This window comes from Chrysemys picta, chromosome 16 (genome assembly GCF_011386835.1).
Source record: "Chrysemys picta bellii isolate R12L10 chromosome 16, ASM1138683v2, whole genome shotgun sequence".
In the NCBI taxonomy this organism is placed as follows: Eukaryota; Metazoa; Chordata; order Testudines; family Emydidae; genus Chrysemys; species Chrysemys picta.
This window is the reverse complement of record NC_088806.1, coordinates 7,887,018-7,913,988: the sequence shown is the minus strand read 5'-3', so window position 1 is coordinate 7,913,988 and position 26,971 is coordinate 7,887,018. Positions and strand designations below refer to the sequence as shown.

Below are 26,971 nucleotides of genomic sequence, written 5' to 3'. Positions count from 1 at the left end.
ACGTGGAAGGAAACCCATTGTTTCAAACAAAGCTCTCTGTGGAAAATTACAGTAACAAGATGGTGTTTGGAGTTACATGGACAAGTTACATATCCATGCATAATTTTGCTTAATCATAGCAGGAAATCATCACCTATCCCCCAGACAGAACGTTTACAGGACAGTCCATTCAGTGTACATGGGCATCTCCCATGGTCCATTGTGAGTTAAGTATCCCTTGTTGGGCCACTCAATTTAAATAGTCCCTCCAAGATGTGCTGGCCAACTACCTTGTGAGCGATACCCCAGGAGCAAATATTTGAAATCCAGGTATGGAGCTAATACTGCCAACTTCAAATAAAAAATGATACATGCACCCAGATAGCATAATCATAACCAGCAAATCATAACCTTTTTATAGACATCTTACGTGCCACATTTTGTACCAGATTTGTTGCAAATATATAACAGTGGGTGCAACAATGGTCTATCTGGTCATATTTTATTCAGAGAATGTCACACTTCCCCTTCCCCACCCCCGCCCCCACCCTCTGCTGCCCCTAGTGCCCATTATACAGTATAGCCACCCCTCCCCCGCCCCTGACCCTCTGCTGCCCCTAGTGCCCATTATACAGTATAACTGCCCCTCCCCCACCCCCGCCCTCTGCTGCCCCTAGTGCCCATTATACAGTATGGCCGTCCCTTCCGAGCCCCACCCTCTGCTGCCTCTAGTGCCCATTATACAGTATAGCTGCCCCTCCCCCACCCTCTGCTGCCCCTAGTGCCTATTATACAGTATAGACACCCCTCCCCCACCCGCACCCTCTGCTGCCCCTAGTGCCCATTATACAGTATAGACACCCCTCCCCCACCCACACCCTCTGCTGCCCCTAGTGCCCATTATACAGTATAGACACCCCTCCCCCACCCGCACCCTCTGCTGCCCCTAGTGCCCATTATACAGTATAGCCACCCCTCCCCCACCCCTGACCCCCTGCTGCCCCTAGTGCCCATTATACAGTATAACTGCCCCTCCCCCACCCCCGCCCTCTGCTGCCCCTAGTGCCCATTATACAGTATAGAAACCCCTCCCCCGCCCCTGATCCTCTGCTGCCCCTAGTGCCCATTATACAGTATAGCCGCCCTTCTCCCATCCCCACCCTCTGCTGCCCCTAGTGCCAATTATACAGTATAGCCGCCCCTTCCCCGCCCCCACCCTCTGCTGCCCCTAGTGCCCATTATACAGTATAGCCGCCCCTCCCCCACCCTCTGCTGCCCCTAGTGCCTATTATACAGTATAGCCGCCCCTTTCCCACTCCACACATTGTGGTTCCTCTAGTGCAGACGTGGGCAAACTATGGCCCATGGGCCACATCTGGCCTGCAGGATCGTCCTGCCCGGCCCCTGAGGTCCCGGCCGGGGAGCCTAGTCCCCAACCGCTCCCCCGCTTTTCCCTCTCCGCCACAGCCATGCCATTGCGCGGGCTGTGCTGTGGCCCGCTGCTCCCACTGGGCAGCATGGGGAGCATGGCTGGCTTTGGCCGAGTGTCGTGGATGCGAGCTCCTGCTGCTGGTAAGGGGGTGGTTGCGTAAGGGAGCGGGAGGTCCTGGGGGGCAGTCAGGGACAAGGAGGTGGTTGGATGGGGTGGAGGTTCTCGGGGTCATGGTCAGGGGATGAGGAACAGGGAGGGTTGGGAGTGGGAGTCCCCGGGGACCTGTCAGGGGGCGGGGATGCGGATGGGGTCAGGAGGGCAGTCAGAGAGCAGGGGGGTTGCATAAGGGGGTGGGCTCCTGAGGGGCAGTTAGGGTTGGGACGTCCCAGGAGGGTGTGGTCAGGGGACGAGGAGCAGAGGGTGGTTGGATAGGGCGTGGGAGTCCCGGGAGGCTCTCAGGTGGATAGGGGTCAGGGCAGTCAGGGTACAGGGAGCAGGGGGGTTGGATAGGGGGCAGGGGTCCCGGGAGGGGCAGTCAGGGGACAAGGAGCGGGGGGGGTTGGATGGGCTGGGGGTTCTGAGGGGGGCAGTCAGGGGGCGGGAAGGGGGAGGGGGTGGATAGGGGGTGGGGGCCAGGCTGTTTGGGGAGGCAGAGCCTTCCCTACCCGGCCCTCCATACATTTGCGCAACCCCGATGTGGCCCTCAGGCCAAAAAGTTTGCCCACCCCTGCTCTAGTGCCACTTATGCAGTGCAGCAACTCCTTCCCCACCCTTCGCCCTCTGTTGCCCACATTGCATATTACAACCTATAGCCTTCCTCTTTTGGCTATTAACACCCTATTACAATGGACATCTATGTGCTGCCTGTCTAGAATTAGGAAGAGTTTTCTCAATAATTCTGGCAGGTCAAAATAATTTTTCTGGTCAGCTTGCTCTGTGAATCAATTCTCCCAGGAGTGATCTTTGCTAGCCTGGGGGCTGGGAAGTCCACACTTTGTTATTCATATCACTGAGGTCTGTGATGTTTGTGTGTGTGTGTTTGTCTGAGGCAGGGCTCAGAGCAGCTGGATGGGGAGGCTTTTCTTTGCTGGAGAGTATTTTTTATTGTCGTGTGCATAGTCATCTAGCCAAGCGATGGCATCTTCAGTGGCGTGATGCAGTTCTTCTAGGCTACTGCTGAATCTAGTCAACAGGCATTCATGGACAATGTGTGTCATTTTCTGTGTTATGCTGGAGAGTAGGATTGCTGAAGGGAGATATTTGTACAAGATTGTGCTAGTGCCTCTTCCTTTGCAATAAAGAACTTCACATCAGTTGTAAATTGTGTTCAGTTCTAGGGGCCCCCAGCTGCAGAATAATCAAGGAGACTCTCTCCCATTCTCTTAGCAGTTCCTGAGTCCTTACCCTTTCCCTCGGGGGTCCCAGCATAACACTCTCTTGTTCTGCTGGCAAATATTTTAACCTGAGCGACACGGAAAAAATCATTACCAAGGAGCAGGTCGACTAGGAGGTGTTCCATTACCCCCACAGTCAAAACACTTTCCAAACCTTCCCACACCACATGGATTTTAGCTAGTGGTATGAGGAAGTTGCTTTTGTCCACGCGCACAATCTCTATCATTTGGCCAGGTAGCATACTGGCTCTTGGGACCACACTCTGCTTAACCAGAGAGGTCTGGACCCCTGTATCCCTCTGCCCCAAGCATTCCCTGCCATCAGTTTGGACAGCCTTAACATGCTCCATATCTGGTTCTGCAGAGGCTAACCTCACAGAACCAATATGATAGGTTTCAATTGCTTGGGGGGACCTTGTATGAACCTTGTAATGAGTGCTGCATGTGTAGTAATAGAACATTGCAAATGCACCTATTGCTATTATCTCTGAACGAGATCAGAGCCAGCCAGCATATGCTGTGAACTAATAAAGAAGAATTAAGTTTCCATAACTAGACTTTTATTCCAAACCTATGCAAACAGACATATTTGTAACTAAATGAAACTTCATAAATACAGGGGGAAAAACCCTTGAAGGGGAAAGAACAGTCATTTCCATTTCAAAAGCATGTACACCAACTGTGTCTCTCACAGGTCAGTGTATGTGCGGCTGTAATTGTCTGCTTGGTCCCCTGGGGTGAACTGGTAGGGGTAGAGCAGCAGCCCCGGATGCCACGTGGAATGTGGGTGGTGCTATGTAGGGAAGTGCTGGAATGCAGTTCTCTATGGGCTGCAGAGGGAGGCGAGCATAGGTCTGTTGCACCCGAAGTTCAACAAGAGTCTCCAGCATCTCTGTTTGCCACTTGAGCAGTGCAAGCATCTCCTGCTGCAGGTCTCTCTCCTTTTCCTGTGCTTTTCTCCTCTCCACTATATCCCTGACCATTGTGTCCACAAGGATGATCCTCCAAGCCCTGTGATTGGTATCCAAAGCACCAGAGGCCTACAGGATCTCTTGAAACATGTCATCCCGCATCCTCTTCCATCTCCTCCTTATCTGTTTGAGCCGCTCTGCTGGTGAGGATGGAAAGACCTTGGTAGCAATATTTCCAGCTGCAAAAGATACAATGCACAGAGGTACTATTGTGAGTGTATTCACAAGATAAATGGAAGCTTGGTGTACTGAACTCACTCCCCTGGATCCACACCAGTTGCAAACATCACATTCTCACTTCTCCTTGGGATTCATAGAGCACAGAGGCAGTCCCAGCCATGGTGGGTGCGTATAGCCCAGGGGAAAGAGGGAGAGTTGGGACAATAAGGGAGGGGGTATCTCATGGGCATGAGTATATGTGGATAGGACAATTGAACTGAATACTGCAACCATTTTCTACAGGCAGTGCTGATTTTAGCTGAGAGTAATGGAGGGTGGAAGAGAATAGCTCCTGCATGCATCCAGCTGCAGAGTGGGTCTGTATGCTGTTAGCTTGTATGCGGCAATGGTGCCTGCTGAAGTAATTGCTGAGAGGCATGGGAAATTGTCTTACCGCAGTAGAAGAAATAGGGCAGCCCTCCCCAGAAACCTTCAGCAGAGGATTGCAGACTACCTTCAGGACAGTTTCCTCGAGTTCTCTATGGAGGATTCACAGCACATCCCGGTGCACGTAAATAAACTGTTTTGCAGGGCCCCCTCTGCATAACTGTACAGAGGAATGAGAAGCAGATAGTGACTCTGCCTATATTGGTTATTTCACTACCTCTTCTAGCATGATTAAAAAAGAGTAAATGAGCAGGTGTGCCCCTGAAATATCAAAGCAAACTGCACACTTACCACAGGTTCCTTCCCCTGCATCAGGCTCACCTCTGCTGGCCTGTAGGGATTGGCTCGACTGCTCTGGAGTCAAAAACATGTCCTGGCTCAATGCACCACAGGATCCCCTAGTTGCCTCTCCCCCATACTCCTCCTCTTCCTCATCCAACACCTCCTCCTCACTGTTCACTCCAGCTCCCCTGAAGTATCCATGGGGCCTTTTGGGGTGGTGGTGGGCTCACCACTGAGAATGGCATGCAGCTCTTTCTAAATGTGGCATGTCTGTGGCTCTGCACCAGATTGACTGTTAGCTTCCCTTGGCTTCTGCTACGCCTGCCACAGATCCTTAACTTTCACACAGCACTGCTGCAGGTCCCTCATGTAGCCCTTCTCCCCCAGCAATAAGCAAGTAGATATCGATGTTTCTACGGCTGGATCGGAGCTGTGTTCGCACAGCCTATTCTTCCCACAGACCTAGAACAACCACCTCCTGCTTACTCCAGGCAGGAACACATTTGCAGAATGGAGCTGGCATGGGCAGTCACTAGATGAGCTCTCCACTTGGCACAAACAGGAAATTTGCAGGGTTTTAAAAGGGGAGGGGTGTATACCTCTGTACCTGGCGGTCAGGCAGCGGAGTTCAAAATGGTTGCCAGAGCAGTCACAGTGGAGCATTGTGGGACACCGCCTGGAGGTCACTAAAGTCAACATAAGCAACGAAATGTCTACACTGACGCTGCTTTGCCCTAACTATGTCTACCTAAGCCCTGCCTTTTGGGGAGATGGAGTTATTAAGTCAGTGTAACGGCAAGTTGAATCTGTGGGAGCAACAATTTAGTGTAGACACTTACAGAATTAGGTCAATTTAAGCTGCCTTGCATAGGCCTAAAGACCAGGCTTTAAGCAAAGACAGGCACCGAACTCCCGCAGAGGGGCAGTGTTTAGGACACGCCCTCCCATTGGCTAGCTTTTGTGGATCCTATTCTGAGGCATCTCTCTCCCAATTCAGGCTTTGCGAATCCCAGGGATTTTCCAGGCATCTAAAAGTAAGGGGTGGTGCTGCTCAACCTAACGATGCCTACGTTCCTTTGTCAATCTAGCTCCAGGAGCCTGAAGGCCCAGGCCCCACAGCAGCTCATTCAGCCCCATGTTGAGGAGCTGGATCATCGAGTTGGCAGGAAACCGGGAAGTTCTGAAAGCGGTCACATTTCAAATATTTTTATTTTGACAAAGTGGCAAATTTCAGCAAAAGTATCTCTCATAAGCATTTGTACAACCAGCTCTAGCAGTTACCCATGTGCTCTGACTGCCATTGTGTACTCATTGTTACTTGTGGTCCTGGATCGTTGGGTTAATAATAATGCAGAGCTACGATGATAGATAACGGAGTAGCCCAATCCCTACCCAGCATGATATATACTGAGACTCAGCAGCTACTCAGGGCTAGGTGGGAACTTTGCACAAGTGCATCCTGATTTCTGTTAACCACAACCCTGCAAGCTCCACCACACTGCCCCCAGCAGGCAGACACTGGTGATTCTGTGAGTCTGCTTTTCCAACTGGATCTCTTGGAAAGCATCTTAACAACAAGAATTTTCTCCATTTTTGATTATAATTAACTTTATCAGAAGGACAGGCTTGGGAACCAGAGCAATTATCATTTTCTGTTGTAGCAGGAGATAAATGTTATCACTAGGGTTTGTGTTTTGTTTTATTTTAAATCTGAACCTGTTACAACACCAACCTTTTTCACTCTGCTTATTTATGTTTGGAAAGTGGAACCTCTAAACCACCAAGCTCTATGTTAGATTCTTTTCTTTTACATTTGCAGGCTGAGATTCAGTAGGATTTGGGCTCCTAACTCCCTTAGATGCCTTTGGAGAACCCCACTTGATGTCCCTATGGCACTATACTAAATGTTCCTTTTCTTTGAAACAGCCACAGAAAGAAGAAAACAGCTTCAGAGGTTGACTTGGTCCTCCCATTGAGGCGCTCCCTGAAGGGTCCGTTTGCCACTGAAGGAAAAATTCCACATCATCAGGAGCTCTACAGAGAAATCTGAAAGAAGCTATGGAAAGATCACAGCTGAGAAAGGTAAATTATTTGTCGTACAGACACTTGTTTTGGTTGACCCAAAGTAGATTTCTTTGAGTTTGACAAAGCTTTTAACAATTTTTTTATTTGGTTCGACCCAAACCATTTTTCCACCAAGTTTCTGAGAACTTTAAGTGAACCAAGAAGTCATTCTTTTGCCCATTTGTATCCCTGACCTTGGCTGAGGTTTCTAGCTACAGGCATGATACACATATAAAGAGTGAATCCTGGGTAACCACTGACGGACTTGTGAGATCTGCACTCAGACCCCACATCTTCACTTCTGGGCAGCCTTTGGAGAAATGAGATATTTTATTGGCCTTTTATTTTATTTTTGGCAGGATGATAAAACTGTTCGGCTTTCCAATGAGATCTCGGACGGTGAGAAAGAAGCCATTAGGAACAGAAAGCCAAAAGTACTGGCGTGCCTCAAGAGCCTTGGCATTGCCTGTGAAGAGGTAGGGTCCCATCATGCCCCAGACCAATCTAAGGAGAACAATCTGGCACATTAGCCACCTGGGTAGTGATTGAGGTGCCTGGTACAGTGGGAGGAAATGCCTCCAAAATCCTGCCCCATGGAGATGTTCCCCTTGCAACCAGGGGCGGCGAGTTATACGGGCCTGTGGTGCTCATGCTCCAGCAATATTCCGGGCCCAGGGGCCCGGCTCCACCAATGTTTGGGGGGGTCTCTCCCCTGGCCCCACCTGCTTCCCCCATGCACCTTCCCCGGGTCCCCGAGCGTCCCTGCCTCTCCCCTGCAGCTCCATGCTGCCTCCGCTCAGCGGCTCCCGGCATCAACTGCGGTCACAGGGTCCAAGTGCCCCCATCCACTAGTGCCAGGGCAGGCTGCCCCTGCCCTTCTGCTTCAGACCCTTCCCTTTTCTGGCGGGACCCTCCACCAGCACAGGGGGCTCCCCTGCCTGCAGTCACCGCTCCTGCCCCACGCTGGGCAAGGAGCAGCCCCATCCCCCACCCCCACTGAGGCTACAGTGAGGGGCAGCAGCAGGGGAGGAGGCGCACGCAGCACCCCCTGGCACCCACCACGGGGGAGGTGAGGGGGCTTCCTGGACCTGAGAGGGGCCCTAGGAGCACATGCGGTGACAGTGGTGCGAGGTGAGTATGCTGCTCGGGGGGAGAGGAGGGCCCCTCCCCCGGAGCCGGAGCTCACTGCTGCCAGTGGGGAGAGGGCTGGGGGGAGTCCTCCTCTCTGGGCCTACCTGCACCCCAAACTGCTCATCCCCAGCCCAGCCTCACCCCAGATCCCGCACCCCCAGCCAGAGTCCTCACGCCCCCACCCTAACCCTCTGTCCCAGCCCTGAACCCCCTCCTGCATCATGAATCCCTCATCCCCAGCCCCACTCTACAGCCCTCACCCCACACCCCAACCCTCTGGGCCCTAGTCCTGAGCCCCCTCCCATGCCCCAAAACCCTCATCCCCAGCCCGACCCCCTAGCCCTCAGCGCTTCACTCCACCCCTCTGCCCTAGCCCCTCCCACACCCCAAACCCCTCATCCCAGCCCCACCCCAGAGTCCTCACATTTTTACATTATTTTAAAAAATATATATTGGCTTACAAGGCAGTTTGGGGGGACAGAACTTGGACCTGTTCTGGGCACCACCAAAAATTATACAAACCTGCCTCCTCTCCCACCTATGTGCTTGCAACACAACATTCCCAAATCACCAGTGTGGCAACCCATGGCCACAGACATACAACGCTTATGTCCTTTGGCAGGAGTCAAACTTGGGGCCTTCAGTGCTAAAAGAAGAAGAAGCCCCATCCCTGTAGCCAGGGCCGGCTTTAGGAAGTGAGGGGCCCAATTCGAACATTTTCGGCGGGGCCCCGGCAGGGATGACTTAAAAAAAAAAAATTCATGTAAAAAAAAGCCTTTCATTTCTTAGCAACCGGTTCCCTATAAAAAGTTCTGATTTAAGGGATGTGCCACAGTATGTATTTTTTGTACTAATAGGGTTACCATATGTCCATATTTAAAATTTTTAAATTTTAAAAATTCCCCACGGTCGGCGATTTAAGAACCAAAAAGCCTGACATGTCCGGGAAAATACGGATGTATGTTAACCCTACCTAAAGTTCTTTTTTTAAAAAGATGGGCCTGAACTAGAAATGAGCTCCATTTCACATGTGTGGGTCCCCACCACTCCCTGGGGGTGTGCACATGTGTGGGTCCCAGCTGCTCCCTGCCCCCCTCATTGAAGCTTCCGGGAAAGGTGTGCAGGGTTACTGCCCTGGGAACTGCAGGGCATCACTGGACATGGGGCTGGCTGGAGGCAGGGCAGGGGCTGACTGGAGGTAGGATCTGGCTGCAGGCAGGGCAAGGGGTGCGGGGCTGGCTGGAGACAGGGGTGTGTGCGGTGGGCTGGCTGGCTTCAGGCAGGGCCGCAGGGGTGTGTGGCATGGGTTGGCAGGGCTGGAGACATAGGAGTGCCGGACTGGCTGGCTTCAGGCAGGGGGGTGCGGCAGGGGTTGGCTGGAGACAGGGCAGAGGGTGCGGGGCTGGCTACAGACAGGGCAGGGGGTGCAGGGCTGGTGCGGGCAGGGGTGTGTGGGGGGCTGGCTGGCTTCAGGCAGGGCTGCAGGGGGGTGCAGCAGGGGCTGGCTGTGGGCAGGGGGTGCAGGGCTGGCTGCAGGCAGCGGCAGGGCAGGGGGTGCAGGGCTGGTGCGGGCAGGGGTGTGTGGGGGGCTGGCTGGCTTCAGGCAGGGCTGCAGGGGGGTGCAGCAGGGGCTGGCTGTGGGCAGGGGGTGCAGGGCTGGCTGCAGGCAGCGGCAGGGCAGGGGGTGCAGGGCTGGTGCGGGTAGGGGGTGTGGCAGGGGCTGGCTGCAGGCAGGGGGTGTGGGGCTGGCTGGAGACAGGCTGGCTGGAGACAGGGCAGGGGGTGCGGGGCTGGCTAGAGACGGGCTTGCTGCGGGCAGGGCAGGAGGTGTGCGGCTGGAGGCAGGGTAGGGGGTGCAGCAGGGGCTGGCTGCGGGCAGGGCAGGGCAGGGGGTGCGGGGCTGGTGCAGGCAGGGGGCGCGGGTACAGCCCACCCTGTACGGTGAGTGCCCCCTCCTCCTCCCTCCCCCACCAGGGTAGCAGCAGCAGCCTGGGGCTATTTAAAGGGCCCGGGGCTCCCCTGCTTCCACTGCCCCAGCCCTGTATATAGCCAAGGGAGCCCTGGGGAAGCGGTGGGGCTCCTGTGGCTATTTAAAGGCCCAGGGCGGTAGAAGCAACGGGAACCCTGGACTTTTTAAATAGCCCCCAGAGCCCTGCAGCCCTACCCCAGGGCTCCAGCAGTGGGGCTCTGGTGGGAATTTAAAGGGCCTGGGGCTCAAGCCCCTGCTGGGAGCCCCAGGCCCTTTAAATTGCCCCCTGGGGAAGCCGGGCCACCCTGGTACCGGGGCTTGGGCACGGGGCCCGATTCAGGGGAATTGGTTGAATTGGCCTAAAGCCAGCCCTGCCTGTAGCTAAAGGAGTAACACCCTTAATAAGAGCAGTAAGGAGCTTGCTCAGCCTAATGACTACAGGGCTCCATATTCAAGTGAATTTAGTCAGCGCTTACTGAAGAGCCTTTGCAGTGTGTGTATATAGCACTGGGATTTTGAAGCCAGACAGAGCCTGCAACTGAGAACAGATGGGTAGGGGACATTAGAACCGTCACTGTAGTGCATAGATAGCGTTAGAGGGACAGAGAATTGGGTGAGTTATTATTAGTGTCAGTAATGAACAGAGTCTATGTAATATACTTTCTGCTGGTTGAACTGCATAGAGGGTAAAAGCCAACCACTGCTGCCCTAACTCTGTTAACTGGCATGGTGGAGACATGTGAGGAACCTCCCAGGATTGTTACCCATCATTAATAAGTGGTGGGATGTGAGCTCCAGTGGATCTGACATATTTGGGAACATCTCCCCTTTGATGGCTTTGCAATTCTAAGCCTAAGAGTCTTCCACTGCTTCCTCCTCACAGTAGTCTTCCTTCAGTTCCAGGGATAGTGATTTGAGTTTTTTTGCTGCTCCAGATTCAGTATCCATTGGTGACTCACTTGTCATTCATCTTGTTTTTGCATTAGTACTACAGCAGGCTGACTTTTTGCATTCAGCACATTTAATAATTTTTTTTTGTGATAACAGAAATGTAATTTTTTGACAAAATCTTTCAAAACTTTTTGAAATAATGAGATCCTAACATTTGTTGGGGGGTAGACGGGCTATGGGGGGGATAATTTTAGTGTTTTCATGTTTTGACCAACGCTTTTTACCTTTTTTGCTAAACAATTTGGCCCTCCAAAAAAGAAAGCAAAAATTTTTATGGGAATAAAAATCATTTCTTGAGCAGCTGCATTTCATAGATTAATTTCTGGACACCAAAAATAGTCCTTCTACGTTACACGTTTGGTCAAAAAACAAAACAAAAAACCCCCTCAATCCCTACATCATGGAGCGTATGGAAATCAAAGGGAGTTAGGCACCTAAATTGCTTAGGTGTGTTTGAAATGCCGTCTAGGCACTTATCTGCATCCCTTTGAAAATTCTGGTCCTGGTCTGTTGGTTGGTAGGATTTTTAAGCACAAAGGCCCAGAGATTCAAAGTGCCCTCAGGGATACTGGGTTACCACTGTGTGCTTATGGCTGAAAATGCTGGATAAAATGCATTTGTTCTTCACTCGGGATTGGAGACACATGTCATTAGGCATCAGATAAGGAATGATACCTGATGTAAGGCAAACAATTCTGGGAATTTGAGGTGTTCTCTGTGAATTTCTTGAAAGGATTTGTACCAAGAGTTGAATAGCAGGGATGTCTCAGCAATTCTAGTTCATTTGTCATTCCCTCTTTTCCCTTCCCCAGGATAACATGCCCAATGTCGCCGTCCTAGGATCAGGCGGAGGTCTGCGGGCCATGATAGCCCTTCAGGGAACCTTGGTGGAGATGGAGAAGGAGGGTCTTTTGGATGCCGTCATGTATCTGTGTGGGGTATCGGGGTCCACCTGGTAGGTGCATGTCAGTAGAAATGAGAATGAACCAGTTTTCCTGCACAGAGTTGGTGGTCACTGGGCATTCTTATTATTATTCAGCTCTGTACATTTTCCAGGCATAATGGGTGAGATTTTCAAAATTGCCTAAGGGTATGTCTGCACTGCAGTCTGGGGATGTGATGTAACAGGCATACATACCTGAGCTAGCTTTAACCTGGCTTGCTTGGGCACCGATAGCAGTGAAGCTATTGGGTTAAAGCATGGGCTGTTGTAGCCTGCCTCGGATCCTGGGTAATGTACTCAAGCAGCTCACCCCCACTGACAGCCTTGCTGCCACAGCTTCAATTCAACTGGCACTCACACTAGCTTGATCAAAACCAGCACAGATGTGTCTGCACATGCTGCAGTCACACCTCTGATTGCAGGGCAGACATACCCTAAGTGACTAATGCTCCTAAGTCACTTTTGGAAATCCCTCCTTTAAGTAGATAAGTCAGGAAAAGCGTGCAATGTGAAACAAATAAAGTGACACATGTAAGGTCACACAGTAGAGCTGGGACTAGAACACCAGTCTCTTGAGCCTTAACCCCATGCCCTGCCCCATAGGTATCTGCCTTCTGGCTAAGCATAGAGAGCTGGTGGTGCTGGGTGAAAAGGTTAGAAGATGCAGAGGCATTCTGGGCAAACTCAAGGGCTGTAGACGTGAGGATCAGTGGAGACCAGAGAAGTGATGTTTACAACACCAAGGTCACAGAGGGTAGGGTTCCAGCAGTGAGGACAGTGAGAAAAGGGCAACATGTGGGAATGGTTAAGGCGGTTCACTGGGAGAGAAGGAGAGGGAAGAGTCAAACGGGGCCCCGGATTTGGGGCTTTAGAGGAAGGAAGAAGAGTGGAGTTGTCAATGGAGAAAGAGCTGGGAAAGGAAAATGTTCCAGCGCTTGTAGCTGATCAGCCAGGGCAGAATCAGAGTCTCTTGTGCCTGCTGCATAACATCTCACTCTTAGAGTCACCTCATTGGGGTGAGTGAGGGTGGCCAAGTGAAATGGGCAGTGTGTGTGTGTGTGTTGGTGTTACCACTTTCCTCTGCTAGGCAGGATCATAATTGCTTCTCCCCATGTCACACACTCTGTATTGCCAAAGTAGCTTCCCCATTAGCTGAAGAAGGGCCCTGGGCTCTGGTTCAGACTCATAATGGCCTGATTAGTGTGCTTGTCCCTGCCCACTGTTGGGTAGAGTCAGAATTGCTAATGCAGCCATCATAGGTCCTAGAGAAGCAGGCAATGGAGTTTCTCCATAGCTCAGAGTGGCAGGGGCCTTGGCTTTGGCTTTCAGCAGAGGATCTCAATCCATATTTTTGCCATAACTTTCTCAGTGGCCATGGTGACAGACAGCCATGGATGACTGGAAAAAGGCTAATGTAGTGCCCCTCTTTAAAAAAGGGAAGAAGGAGGATCCGGGGAACTACAGGCCTGTCAGCCTCACCTCAATCCCTGGAAAAATCATGGAGCAGGTCCTCAAGGAATCAATTCTGAAGCACTTAGAGGAGAGGAAAGTGATCAGGAACAGTCAGCATGGATTCACGAAGGGCAAGTCATGCCTGACTAACCTAATTGCCTTCTATGAGGAGATAACTGGGTCTGTGGATGAGGGGAAAGCAGTGGATGTGTTATTCCTTGATTTTAGCAAAGCTTTTGATACAGTCTCCCACAGTATTCTTGCCAGCAAGTTTAAGAAGTATGGGCTGGATTAATGGACTATAAGGTGGATAGAAAGCTGGCTAGATCGTCAGGCTCAACAGGTAGTGATCAACGGCTCCATGTTTAGTTGGCAGCTGGTTTCAAGTGGAGTGCCCCAGGGGTCGGTCCTGGGGCCGGTTTTGTTCAATATCTTCATTAATGATCTGGAGGGGATGGCGTGGACTGCACTCTCAGCAAGTTTGCAGATGACACTAAACTGGGAGGAGTGGTAGATACGCTGGAGGGTAGGGACAGGATACAGAGGGACCTAGACAAATTAGAGGATTGGACCAAAAGAAACCTGATGAGGTTCAACAAGGAGAAGTGCAGAGACCTGCACTTAGGACGGAAGAATCCCATGCACTGTTACAGACTAGGGACTGAATGGCTAGGAAGCAGTTCTGCAGAAAAGGACCTAGGGGTTACAGTGGCCAAGAAGCTGGATATGAGTCAACAGTGTGCCCTTGTTGCCAAGAAGGCTAACGGCATTCTGGGCTGTATAAGTAGGGGCATTGTCAGCAGATCGAGGGACGTGATCGTTCCCCTCTATTCGACATTGGTGAGGCCTCATCTAGAGTACTGTGTCCAGTTTTGAGCCCCACACTACAAGAAGGATGTGGAAAAATTGGAAAGAGTCCAGCGGAGGGCAACAAAAATGATTAGGAGGCTGGAGCACATGACTTATGAGGAGAGGCTGAGGGAACTGGGATTGTTTAGTCTGCAGAAGAGAAGAATGAGGGGGGATTTGATAGCTGCTTTCAACTACCTGAAAGGGGGTTCCAAAGAGGATGTTCTCAGTGGTAGCAGATGACAGAACAAGGAGCAATGGTCTCAAGTTGCAGTGGGGGAGGTTTAGGTTGGATATTAGGGAAAAAAATTTCACTAGGAGGGTGGTGAAACACTGGAACGGGTTACCTAGGGAGGTGGTGGAATCTCCTTCCTTAGAGGTTTTTAAGGTCAGGCTTTACAAAGCCCTGGCTGGGATGATTTAGTTGGGAATTGGTCCTGCTTTGAGCAGGGGGTTGGACTAGATGACCTCCTGAGATCATCAACAGATTTGTTACAATGCCAATATGATAATTAGAATTCCCTCTATTAAAAATAAAGGGTATGAAGATTAGAAAGGGGATGGATTCCCCATCCTATTCCCTCAGCCTCAGCTATATCTCTTCTGTTTCATTAAAAGGTGCATGTCTTTCCTCTACAAAGAGAAGGACTGGACAAAGAAATTGCAGGTCTTGGAAGAACACCTGTGCAATACACTTCCCAATCATCCACGTGATATTCTAAAGGCGTTTTCTATCTTGTGCCAGGCAGTTGAAGATGAACTCTTCTCTCTGACCGATGTCTGGGCATTTTTGGTCTTGTGTTTCATGTTGAAGGAGGTGGGTTGCTGGATAAATCGAGAGTGGTTGCACTGAAAAGTCAATGGATTTACTTAATATATTCTTCTCTCTCTCTCTCGGCAGTACTTGGGACTCAGGAGCAAAATAGTGGAAGGATAATAGCTCCTGCTAATAGTTTCAAGGGTATCTGAACCCCCAGAAAACTTTGTAGTTCTCAGCCTCTTCCCCTTAGCTCTCAAAGATCACTACAGTATCTGAGCATTTCAAAAGAGAGGACTTCAAGGCTGCTTAAATGAAAGTTTCAATCACAGTCATGAATTTTCAATAATGGACCCTTCAGTCTAGCAGACTAAAGGTTTAACATGATCCAATGGCTGGAAGTTGAAGTAAGAGAAATTCCGAAAGAGAAAAGGTGTACATTTTTGACAATAAGAGTAATTAACTATTGGAACAACTTACTAAGGGTTGTGGTGGATTCTCCATCACTGACCATTATTAAATCAGAATTGAATGTTTTGCAAAAGTTGATTCAACCCCAAACTATTTTTTTAAATTGTTTTCAGGTTATTTTTGGAGATGTGTTTTTTATTTGTTTTTCCTTTTATAAAAAATTAGCTAAATTTTTCAAATGAAATACTATTTCAACACAAAAAGTTGAATGTTTCATTTCAAAGTGGACAAAACAAACACTTTAAACTTTTTCATAACTTTTTCTCAAATGAAAGAATTCACCAAATTTGACCTGAATTCACAAATAATTTCAATTTTCTGAAAATGATTTTTTCTTTGAATTTACTATTCACCGGGGGGAAAAATTGCCTGGCTTTTCTGCTCCCGAATTCCTATTAATTTTTATGGAACTCGGGCTATGTCTTCACTGAACCTGGCAATGTAATTGCCAGCTAGAGGAAACATACCCACATGAGCTCTGATGGAGACTCTGCATGTGCACCCACCACAGATAACTTCTCCCTCAGTTCCTGCTGCTGTAGCTACATCAATATTGTATCATGCCAGCACATGTATGTCTTCTCAAGCTGGTAATCAGATGTTTCTTCTCCAGCATAGATCTATCCTAAGGTGCTTACCTTGCTTAGGTGCTTTGGAAAAGCCCTTTACATGCTGATCTGTATCTTTAAGTGCCTAAATATTTTTGAAAATCAGGGCCTAATTCCCTTAGGCCCATTGAAAAGTCTCCACCATGGACTGTAAATACTCTGTTGTTTGTGCATACTAGAATGAGGCAACAACAACAAAGATCATGAGAAAAAGTTATGAAAAAGTTTAAAGTGTTTGTTTTGTCCACTTTGAAATGAAACATTCAACTTTTTGTGTTGAAAGAGTATTTCATTTGAAAAATTTAGCTAATGGTCTCAGTAAAAAAGGTCTTTCTAATTCCTAGTCTGAACTAATTCATCAGGAACAGAATTGCTGGGAGCATCACCAAAACGTGTGTCTTTATGTGCTAATCAATTCTTACCTTTCCAGTGTGACCAGACCAAGTTATCTCAACATGAGGTCACCTCCACAAGTGGGACAAATCCTTACCCCATCTATGCAGCAGTGGAAGTGAAGAAATGGCATGAAGAACGTGGAAAGAGCCCAGGTAAAACAATAACAAACTGGTGTTCTTAGTGAGAGCAGCTATCGCTGAAATTTCAAGTACTCTATGAAATAATAATAAATAATAAATAATAAATATTGATGTTGCCTCTTGCCCTTTCTAAATACTCATAGGTGGAGTCACTATTTACTAGAGCTGAATGTAATCTAACAGAGTATTTTTAAAGTCTAAAAAGGGCCTTTTTGGAAAAAGTGGTGTTTTTTTTGCATAAACCTGTCAACTTATATATACCGTATTTTCCGGCGTATAAGACGACTGGGCGTATAAGACGACCCCCAAGTTTTCCAGTTAAAATATAGAGTTTGGGATATACTCGCCGTATAAGACTACCCCTCTTCCAACGCACACCAAAAAAAAATAAAAAAACCATCAGATTTGATTTCAATATGGTAATTTTAATTCAAATGCTTATGACATGCAGGTACTTAGCAGGAAAACTGTCACTTATAAACATGAGGCAGTTTGTCATCAAACATGTAAACATAAAACAGTGCAAGTGGATTAAACTTTTCCTAATTCACTCTAAAGCTGAAAGGAAGGATAAGACAATAAACCCATGGGAGCTGCCATGCTGTTTGTTTTCTAAGCTGTCAACCAAACTGGAACTGATGATGATAGGAGGAAGATAACAAACAAGAGAGAGAGAGCAAGTGCCGGGCAAGTCCCTGGCGAGTTAGCAACGCCCATCATAACTGCAAGCTACGGTATTTTTACAGGTTTTGCTGGCATGACAGTTTCCCTTTAAAAGCCTTCAAAATCCTCCTGTTCGTCATCTGATATCATAAGTACATCAATGACATCTTGTGATACATTTGTAAGGCAGTCATCGTATGGATCGAATTCCGTATCAGATGGTGTGGTCTCAGCTTCGGCTTCCTCTTCATCTTGCCACAAGTAGTCGTCCTCCATACCATCTAATGAATTTGATATGCCACACTTCTTGAAAGACTTGATTACTGTTTCTGCATCAATATCATTCCAGGCTTTTATGACAAACTTGCACAAAACATCCAACTGTGGAGCACGCATGTTTCCTCCTTTTGTGAATGACTTTTCGCCGCTAACCATCCATTCATTCCACTGTTCTTGAATGCGATCTTTAAATGGCTTGTTTAGGCACACATCCAGTGGCTGTACCAACGATGTCAATCCTGCAGGAATAACTGCCACATCTGTGTTTAGTCTTGCAAGCATTTGCTTGGTGCTGGGAGTTAAATGAGCCCTGAACATATCCCACACCAGTAGACTACATTTTTGAATAAGTCCACCTGGTCGCCTGCTCCATACATTATCAAGCCATAGCTTTATCCCTTCTTCATCCATCCAGCCTTTTTCATTCACATGTACAAAACAACCAACAGGGAACTTGAATTTCGGCATTGTTTTTCTTTTAAAAATAATCATTGGTCTCAATTTGGCGCCATCAGCTGTGCATCCTAGTACCACTGTAAAACTGGACTTCTCATGTCCTGTTGTTTTAATTAAAATTGTTTTTTCACCTTTTTGATGGACAGTTTTATTTCCAACCATATCAAAATTCATTGGAGTTTCATCCATATTTCCAATACTACTTAACGCATAGCCATGTTTAGTGCGCTGTTGTATTACGTATCGATGGAAACTATTTACTTTGCTATCAAGATCTGCAGGTAATTTTGGGGCAATTTTCATCTTTTGCCTCAGTACCATATTATGCCTTCCCATGAATCTAGTACACCAGGATACAGTGGCCTTAAATCTGTTGCTGTGATCTGGGTTAGATTTGGCCCACTGAAGTGCAAACAAATGTATTTTATTTCGTGTCACTACATAACCGTTTTGGCGATGCTCATTCACCATGTCTGCTACATGTTTTTCGAGTTTTGGCCAATGTGGAGTGCCTCTTCTTAATGCACACTTACCCCTTGGCATACTCTTTAATGCTTTTTCATTTGGTTTCCAGTCCCGAACCATCTTTTCTGTTACTCCATATTGTCTTGCAGCAGCGCAGTTATTATGTTCCATGGCAAAGTTTACAACTTTAAGTTTGAAACTGGCTTCATATTTCTTTCTTCTTGCTGGTGGAGCCATGATGGGGTTTTGACTGTTGGACATTTGTATACTGTACTGTATGTACTGGTGCTATACTGTATGAACAGGTACAGATACTGGTGCTGTACTGTATGTGGTACCCAGTATACAACAACCAGCCAATCACGGCAAGCGATGTACCTTACCGGCGATTGGCTGGTTGTTGTATACAAAGCCTGCTTGGATTGGTCAGCTCTCCCTGCCTGCCCAGCCCTCCCTGTCTCCAAGACTATCAGAGCAGTAGCGCAAACACGCCTCTTTCACCCGTCTGGCCCGCCCTTGTATCCTATTACCTCCTTCTCTGCCTCTCAGATCTCGCACATGCGCGCCTGCGCCGCTTCACTGCAGTCCTCAGGAGCGAGATCTGAGAGGCAGAGAAGGAGGTACGGTAATAGGATACAAGGGCGGGCCAGACGGGTGAAAGAGGCGTGTTTTTCTGGGCACAGCGCCGCTCTATCTCTTTTTTCCATACCCCGGGCGTCCCGGACGCCTGCAGCTTGCTCCGCCCTTCACTTACACCTTCCCGGTGAGGCGCCCCCTCACCTCGTCATTGGGCGGCGATGCGGCCACGGCCGTTTTTGAGCTCCCCCCACCATATGCGGCGACCGCAGATTCTCCAGTCCGGCTCGGAAGTTTCAGCACCCGCCCTATAAGACGACACCCGGCGTATAAGACGACCCCCGACTTTTGAGAAGATTTTCCTGGGTTAAAAAGTAGTCTTATACGCCAGAAAATACAGTACATAATTTTCAATCAAATGTTTTATCAAGGATTTTACCAAAAGGGTTATCAATGTTCTTCATTTCCTAAAAACCAGGTTTTTCAGTAAATGAAAACTTCCCATAATTGTTTCAATAGCAACTCTGAAAACATTTTCAATATACATGACTATCAAATAAGCTTATGATAAATTGCTAAATGAATTTTTAAAAGGATCCGTTTTGAAAATGAAAAGAACCTGGAAAACATCAGAAAATGTTGTGAAATTGATGTTTGTCTTTTTTGGTTAGCTCTGCAGGTAAATAAATCACTTTTAGATTTGACTTGTTATGAGTCATTTTTTCTTGATACATTTGGATCAAAGTGGTGGGAGGGAGGGTGGAGAGTGGCTGTGATGACCACCAGAGGACTTCTAGGACATCCAAAGACAGCACATTTTGGCTTAGGAAGGAAACACCAGATGGAGGAGGCCACCAGAGAAAATAGCATGAAAATGACCATGGGTGGAGGAACAGACAGAAAAGTGAGTGGGATTCATTGGTGGAGCAAACAGAGCAGTGGGGGAATTGAGAAATTATTGCCATCAGCGAAGAAAGGACAACAAGAAGCTAGCATTTGAAAGGGCTCTTTTTTCAAACCCCACCTATGTTTCACAGGAACCTGGTTTGAATTCACTCCCCATGAGTGTGGCTTTCCTGGTCCAGGGGCATTTGTATGCACCAAGTACTTGGGAAGCAAATTCGAGGATGGAAATTTGGAAGAACTGAGGGAAGAGAAAAATATCCAGTACCTGCAAGGTAAGCATTCAAGCCCCTGATTCTCAGGAGATAGATAGATAGAGGCAGTGTATGGGGATGGATGGATGGATGGATGGATGGATAGATAGATAGAGGCGGAGTATGGGGATGGATGGATGGATAGATAGATAGATTAGATAGATAGATCCACCATGTTATTCCAATGCAGCGTGAGATCTACCTCATATTATAGACCTATATGTAATGTTTCCAGCCACCTAACCATTTAGGTATCATCCCAGTCTCAGCGCTCTCCTGCAAGCTACTTGTATCTACCCAGACTTTCTTCAAACCCTTTTAGTCTTCCTTCTGTATTCTCTTGACATTCACTCACATATAACCCCCTTTTCTCAACCTTCTTCCACCATCTCATCCTTTCTTCGACTCATTTAGCTCCTCCTGAGTCATGGCTAGCATTTATGTAGGTAGTGCATCCTGTCCACATAGCTCAACAAGCTTTTCAAAAGTTTAGTGAACATCAACATACTCATTTTACAGAGAAAGAAACTGAGTCATCGGGAGGGGAAGTGGCTTGTCCAAGGTCATAAAGGTCAGAAATGGGAAGTGAAGGAATAGAAGTCAGGTGTCCTAATGCCTAAGCAACTGCCCTGTCACTAGAGCTCAAATTTTCTAAGGAGCCTAGGGGAGTTAGTTGAATTCAGGTGGGATTGGGGCACCAAACTCCCATGGTCTCCTTTGAAAATCCAAGCCATTCTCCTTCCTATTTGTTAACATCCAATGTTTGCTTGGTCTTTTCATATTTATTTATTTAGTCTGGGAATTTCCAAAGGGTTTAAAAAAGTTGAGCAGTTGTGCATGTGTGTTTGTAGGGGGCAGATTTTCAAAGGGACAAAGGGGAGCTAGGTAACCAACTTCCGCACAAATTCAATGGGCTTTGAGATTGTGATTTTTGGAAGCACCAAAGTGATTTAGGAGCATAGGGCAATTGGAAGTCAATGGGGATGTATGTTCCTAAGTCGTTTATGTGCTTCTGAAAATCCTACCATAGGTGTCCAACTTCCTTAGTCCCTGTGAAAATTTCAGCTTCATTCAAATATCTACTATACCAGTCCAACACAGTCCATCCTAGGCTCTGGTTGCCTTTGAAAATTCTTCATAGTGCATCTCCTAATGTAAGATAACACCAGAAGTTAATTATCCTTAGGGGGTGAAATAAATTTTCTAACTTTCATGGTAGTTAAGCTCTGGAGTGCTCTTCCAAGGGAGGTGGGGGAATTCCCATCACTGGAGGTTTTTAAGAAGAGGTTGGACAAACACTTGTAGAGGTGGTCTAGTTATATTTGGTCCTGCCTCAGTGATGATCTCTTGGGGGGGTCCCTTCCATCCCTTCTTTCCTATGATCCTGAGGTAACAGTAAGACCAGCAGGATTGTAAACATAACAAATAAATTTAGCACACCCACAAACAAGACCACTACTGCCTCCTGAGATTGCCTTGTCTCACCCACCTCTCACCTTACTACAGGGCAGGGATATCCCAAAAGTTATCAAACTCTCTGGGCAGGGATTGTCTTTCTGTCTTGTGTCTGTACAGCGCCTAGCACCATGAGGTCCTGTTTCATTGCTGGGTGACCTAGGCACTGTGATACTACAAATACTAATACTAATTAGGGCTGGTCGAAATTTGGAATTTCCATTCCATAGGAAATTTGGAAATTTGTTTGTATTCTGAATCAGGATGAAAACAAAACTTTGACCTTTCTCACAAAATGAGTTCCATTTCAGGTCAATCAAAATGTTCTGTTTCTTTAAAATTGAAATGTTGCCTTCCTATTTCTACTCTTTAGATGTTGTTTGTTATACTTTCATTTACACTGTATTATAGAAGCCAATAAATTCAGAAATGAAAGCCCATTTCAAAATGAAAAATTGAAACATTGTGTCCTGGTAAGGTCAACATGCTTCACCGCACATTTATTTTTAAAATAAAATTTTGTCAAAATCAACAAGTTTTCATGGAAAGTTTAGATTTTGACAAAAGAGTATTTTCTGGTGCAAAAAATATTACACTGGAAATTTGTTGATCACCTCTACTTACAATAAGCTTTTTCAGTTATGGAACAATGTGCCAATGAAATTGCAAAAGCACATAACCCATTAGAGACTGGCCTCCCAGTGCCCCCCTTGACTTTTCTACTAATGGGGCTCCTGACCAGGCAACTCTTTATGTAGAATTGAAGGGAAACGCCTTGATGCATTTTTATGGGCACTCTTGTAAATAAGGTCTTTTCCTTCTTCTTTTCAGGTTTATGGGGAAGTGCCCCTGCATGCATTCCATATTTAAAAGGTACAGAAATTTCTGTGTATGGAAGGTAGGGTCAGATCATCAAATATTTGTAATCAAAAATATATATAAAGTGAGCAGTGTACACTTTGTATTCTTGTTGTAATTGAAATCAATATATTTAAAAAGGTAGAAAACATGCAAAAATATTTAAATACATGTTATTCTATTATTGTTTAACAGTGCGATTAATCGTGTGATTAATCAGGATTACTTTTTTTAATCACGTGATTAATCGCAATTCACTTTTTTAATTGCTTGACAGCCCTAGAAAAAATTGATTCAGTTTTTAACCTTGTAACCCAAATATGATTTTCTAGATCGCTGGTTTTCAATCTTTTTTCATTTGCCAATCCCTAACAAGTTTCGTATGGACGTTCTTTGGAAATCTTAGGCTACATCTACACTACGGGGTGGGGGTGGGGGGTCGATTTAAGATACGCAAATTCAGCTACGCGAATAGCGTAGCTGAATTCGACGTATCGCAGCCGACTTACCCCACTGTAGGGACGGCGGCAAAATCGACCTCTGCGGCTTCCCATCGAAGGCGCTTACTCCCACCTCCGCTGGTGGAGTAAGAGCGTCGATTCGGGGATCGATTGTCGCGTCCCGATGGGACGCGATAAATCGATCCCCGAGATGTCGATTTCTACCCGCCGATTCAGGCGGGTAGTGTAGACCCAGCCTCAGACATAATCTGCAGACCCCAAAGGGTCCACAGATCACAGGTTGAAAACCACTATTCTATGGTAATGACACCTTTTGTGGACCCCCTAGACATAGTCTGCGCACCCCCAGGGATCTGTGGACCACAGGTTGAAAACCACTAATCTGGATTATATGGCTTGTATACTTAGCTATGTGAAATGACTCATAATGTGCGTGTTTTGTTTTCTGTTGTTGAGAGCTTGTTTATAAAACGTTTTCTGGAGGACTGAGAGGAGAAGAGCAGAATGCAATACGTGAAGCAGGTGGGTCATTCTATTTCTTGAACTATTGGCCTGTTTTTCTTAAAACTCACACTGGATTTATCCTGCCATGACCCCTCTGACATGAAAGAAGCTAGTTTTGATCTGCAGCATTGGGAGGGGCTATGTCTGCACCACAGCCCCCCTTTGTAGATGTGGCATATGACAACAGAAGGAGTTTTTCAGAGAGTATATGGCCACTACTTCCCCAACAACATTAGCTATGTCGGCAGATGAATTCTTCTGTCTTCATAGCTGCATCTACACTGATTTTTTTTTTTTGCATAGTTTTGTTGTTGAGGTTTTTCACACCTGTGACTGGCAAAGGTATGTCTTATAAGTGTAAATCAAGCCAGAGGGGAATCAAGCCATTTGTATTAATGACATATCTGATTGTCATGGGTCTCATTCCCCCTTTGTAATCAATGTTAACATTCCCCCTTTGTAATCAATGTTAACAGAACAAAATTTCCCTGAAAGCTCATATGTGACCTTCTCTACATGGGAAATTTTACCAGTTACCCGGGTATAGTTATACCAGCATAAGCCTCATGTGGACACTCTTGTTTTCATTTAAGAGAGGCTTTCACACATTAGCTTAAACCAATTCCAATGAGATATAAGCTAAACCAAAAAAGGCAGAAATAACTACCTACAAGACAGTCATAGATTCCAAGGACAGAAGGGACCATTGTGACCACCTAGTCTAACCTCCTGTATAACACATGCCAGAGAACTGCCCCAAAATAATTTCTAGAGCAGTTCTTCTTAGAAAAAAACATCCAATTTTGATTTAAAAATTGCCTGTGATGGAGAATCCACCATAATCCTCGGAAAGTTTTTCCAGTAGTTAATGACTCTCACTGTTAAAAAAATTATGCCTTATTTCCGGTCTGAATTTGTCTAGATTTGACATATGGTGTTGGATCCTGTTAGACCTTCATAAGTATCTATAAATAGCTACATCAGGAGCAAATCCTGGATGAGTCCAGAAGTTCTTTTATGGCCTATGCTATAGACAAGATCAGAATACATGATCACAATGTGCCCTTCTGGCCTGAGAAGCTATGCATTTTATTGAAAGAGATAAGATGGGTGGTGTAATATCTTTTATTGGCCCAACTTCTGTTGGTGGATGGAACAAGCTTGTGAGCTTCACAGAGTTCTTCTTCAGATACTACCTTGCCCACCTTGCCTTTCTCATATCCTGAGGCCAACACGGATACAATTCTGCAAACAACAATGAATTTTAATGCAAGTCAGGTGTTTGATTTTTGTTTTGTTTTTTAAATCACACTAGGCATCTATTTACATATTTAGGCACATAAATACTTTTAAAAACCTGGCCAAGTGCCCAATTCCCATTGGTGTGTTTGAAAGTCTTCACCTTAAGTCATTTGGCTGTGATTTTCAAAGGAAACCAAGGAGGTTAGGTACCAAAATGCCATTAATATATATGGGTACCGAACTCCCCAATCTCTATTGTAAATCTCAGCCTATTGTCCAGTTTCTAAAGGTATTTAATCACCTAAAAGGATTTTCAAAGCTAGGTGCTTAACTCCTATTGAAATCAATTATTTTAGGCAAGTAGATCCTTCTGAAAATATTGCTAGGTGCCTAATTACCTTTAAAAATCTGGCCTTAACTAACTACAGCAAGGCCAGACAGGGAATGAGTGGGGAGTCAGGAAAAGAACCAAAATGTTTTTCTGATCTCTCAGCGGTGGGAGGTTTGCAAGCAGAAGGCATTTCAAAGGTGGCCTTGTGAACTCCAGATGGTTGAACCTTCTGAATGAAACCAAACAATTTCAAAATATTTGAAAAAAATCTTTTCAGGTCCATCAAAACTTTTAATAAAATGCACATGATTTGTTCGGACTTTTTAAAAATGTGACTTTATATTCTATGCTGTGTTCCCTGTAAGCTGCATTGTTGGGCGGCCGCCCAGGAGAGATTCAAGTGCCGCGCAGTTGATTAGCAGACCGCGCACATCTAGCAGCATGTGTTCAGGTGCCCCTCCACCAGCTGCTTTGCAGCCACGTTGCTCTTGCAGCTGCTCCCTGGGACCCTCCTGCTGGCTGTGCAGAGCGGCAGGGTGTGCTGATGTCCGGGTGTCCCCCTTCCCCTGTACCCCATCTCCACAGAGCAGGGGAGAGGGGCAGCCTGGCTCAGGACTTGGAGCTGCTGCTGTGGTCTGAGGTCTGAACCAACTCCAGCCTCTGGGCCATGAGTGAGTGCCTTTCTTAAAGAGACTGTGCACAGTCCCTGAGACTTTCCCCGCAGCTAGCTCTCACACAGTCTCTGTCTATCTCTCTCCCCTCCCCCCTGCCCATGTACCCCATCTCCACAGAGCGAGGGCTCAGATCAGAGCAGGAGAGCTTTCAGTGAGTGTCTTAAAGAGACAGTGCATGGCATCTCTCTGAAACTTCCCCAGCAGCCAGCACACACTGTCTCTCTCTCTCTCTCTCTCTCTCTCTCTCTCTCTCTCACACACACACACATTCTTTCTCTGTGTCACACACACACAGAGAATCTGTGTCACACACACACTGTCTCTGGGTCACACACACACACGCATACACACACTCTGTCTCTTTCACACTCACCTCCCAACACATATTTTTATTATTGTTGTTGTTACTTCTTGGTACTTCCTGCAATGCACATATATTCTCTGTAATTTTATTCTTTCTAAGTGCTGTTATTTTAGTTTTTTGACTGGTCTATGCATTTTTATTTCTCCTACACTTAACTTTAATTCTTTGACTAGTGAGTTCTTAAATGCCTAGCTTGTCCTGGCTGGAATAATTATCCCTATGGTAACTTTTTAAAAATATATATTATATCTAGGTTTTTTGTTTCTACTGGTGGCGCACATCTGAGCATACCTTGGTGCACATAAGAAAATTTACTCCGCACATGGATTAACAAAATTAGAGGGCCATTTCTATATAATATAAACGTCGGGGGCTAAAATTGAAACATTCCATTCTGATACGGTATGTTTCCACCTATCAAAATACTCTGTTTCAATTCTCTTTCCCCACAAAATAAATGTCATCAAAATCAATATATTCCAAATTTTGACCAAAAGAGACACTATCCAAAGTTTGTCAAAATCAACATGTTGTCATGGGAAGTTTAAATTTGAATAAATGACAGTTTCTAATGCAGAATTTGCAGTTGGGAAATTTGTAACCAGGTCTACTGTGAAATCATTAATTTCAGGCTTCCTTCCCAGACCCCATGACCAGCCCCAAATCCCAAAGTTCAGGTTATTAACTTCTACCCTTCACACAGCTTCCTGTATCCAATGGAAGACATTTTCTTAGATGCACAAAGTTCCCTGAATGGGTGTCAATGGATCCACAGGGGGCGTTGGGTGTCTCCTTAGCATGCACCAGCCCCAAGAAGCTCATACCCTAAAGCAGAGACCACTGGAACATGAATGAGCAATAGCTGTTTACTAGGAAGATCCAGCAACAGCTGGGTTGGCAGCGTAGTCTTAGCTGCAACTTCTTATGGGCTCCATCCGCCACTGAACCCAACTCCACACAGAATTTCTGACATGGGCGTCATGAACCTCTTCTAGGCATTTCCCAGGGTGGAATTATGGCTGAGGAAGAGAAATTTAATCTTGATGCAAGGGAGAGCTAGGGTGAGCGACCAAAGATGATGCTGAACTTAT

The 26,971-nt window shown here is 46.7% G+C and overlaps 2 protein-coding genes across 2 annotated transcripts in view; both read left to right on the top strand.

The window, feature by feature from the left end:
- LOC101951859 (zinc finger protein 501-like) overlaps positions 1-26,971 on the top strand; it is a 425,990-nt gene that overhangs the window by 275,209 nt on the left and 123,810 nt on the right. The window lies entirely within an intron of this gene.
- The window catches only part of LOC112060980 (cytosolic phospholipase A2 gamma-like), a 50,116-nt gene continuing 27,486 nt past the window's right edge, over positions 4,342-26,971 (top strand). The window contains exons 1-8 of the mRNA XM_065570382.1: positions 4,342-4,506; positions 7,088-7,204; positions 11,592-11,734; positions 14,642-14,840; positions 16,290-16,407; positions 19,872-20,012; positions 22,278-22,319; positions 23,222-23,287. Of these exons, the coding sequence (XP_065426454.1) occupies positions 4,342-4,506; positions 7,088-7,204; positions 11,592-11,734; positions 14,642-14,840; positions 16,290-16,407; positions 19,872-20,012; positions 22,278-22,319; positions 23,222-23,287 (991 nt within the window). The remainder of the gene's footprint in view (positions 4,507-7,087; positions 7,205-11,591; positions 11,735-14,641; positions 14,841-16,289; positions 16,408-19,871; positions 20,013-22,277; positions 22,320-23,221; positions 23,288-26,971) is intronic.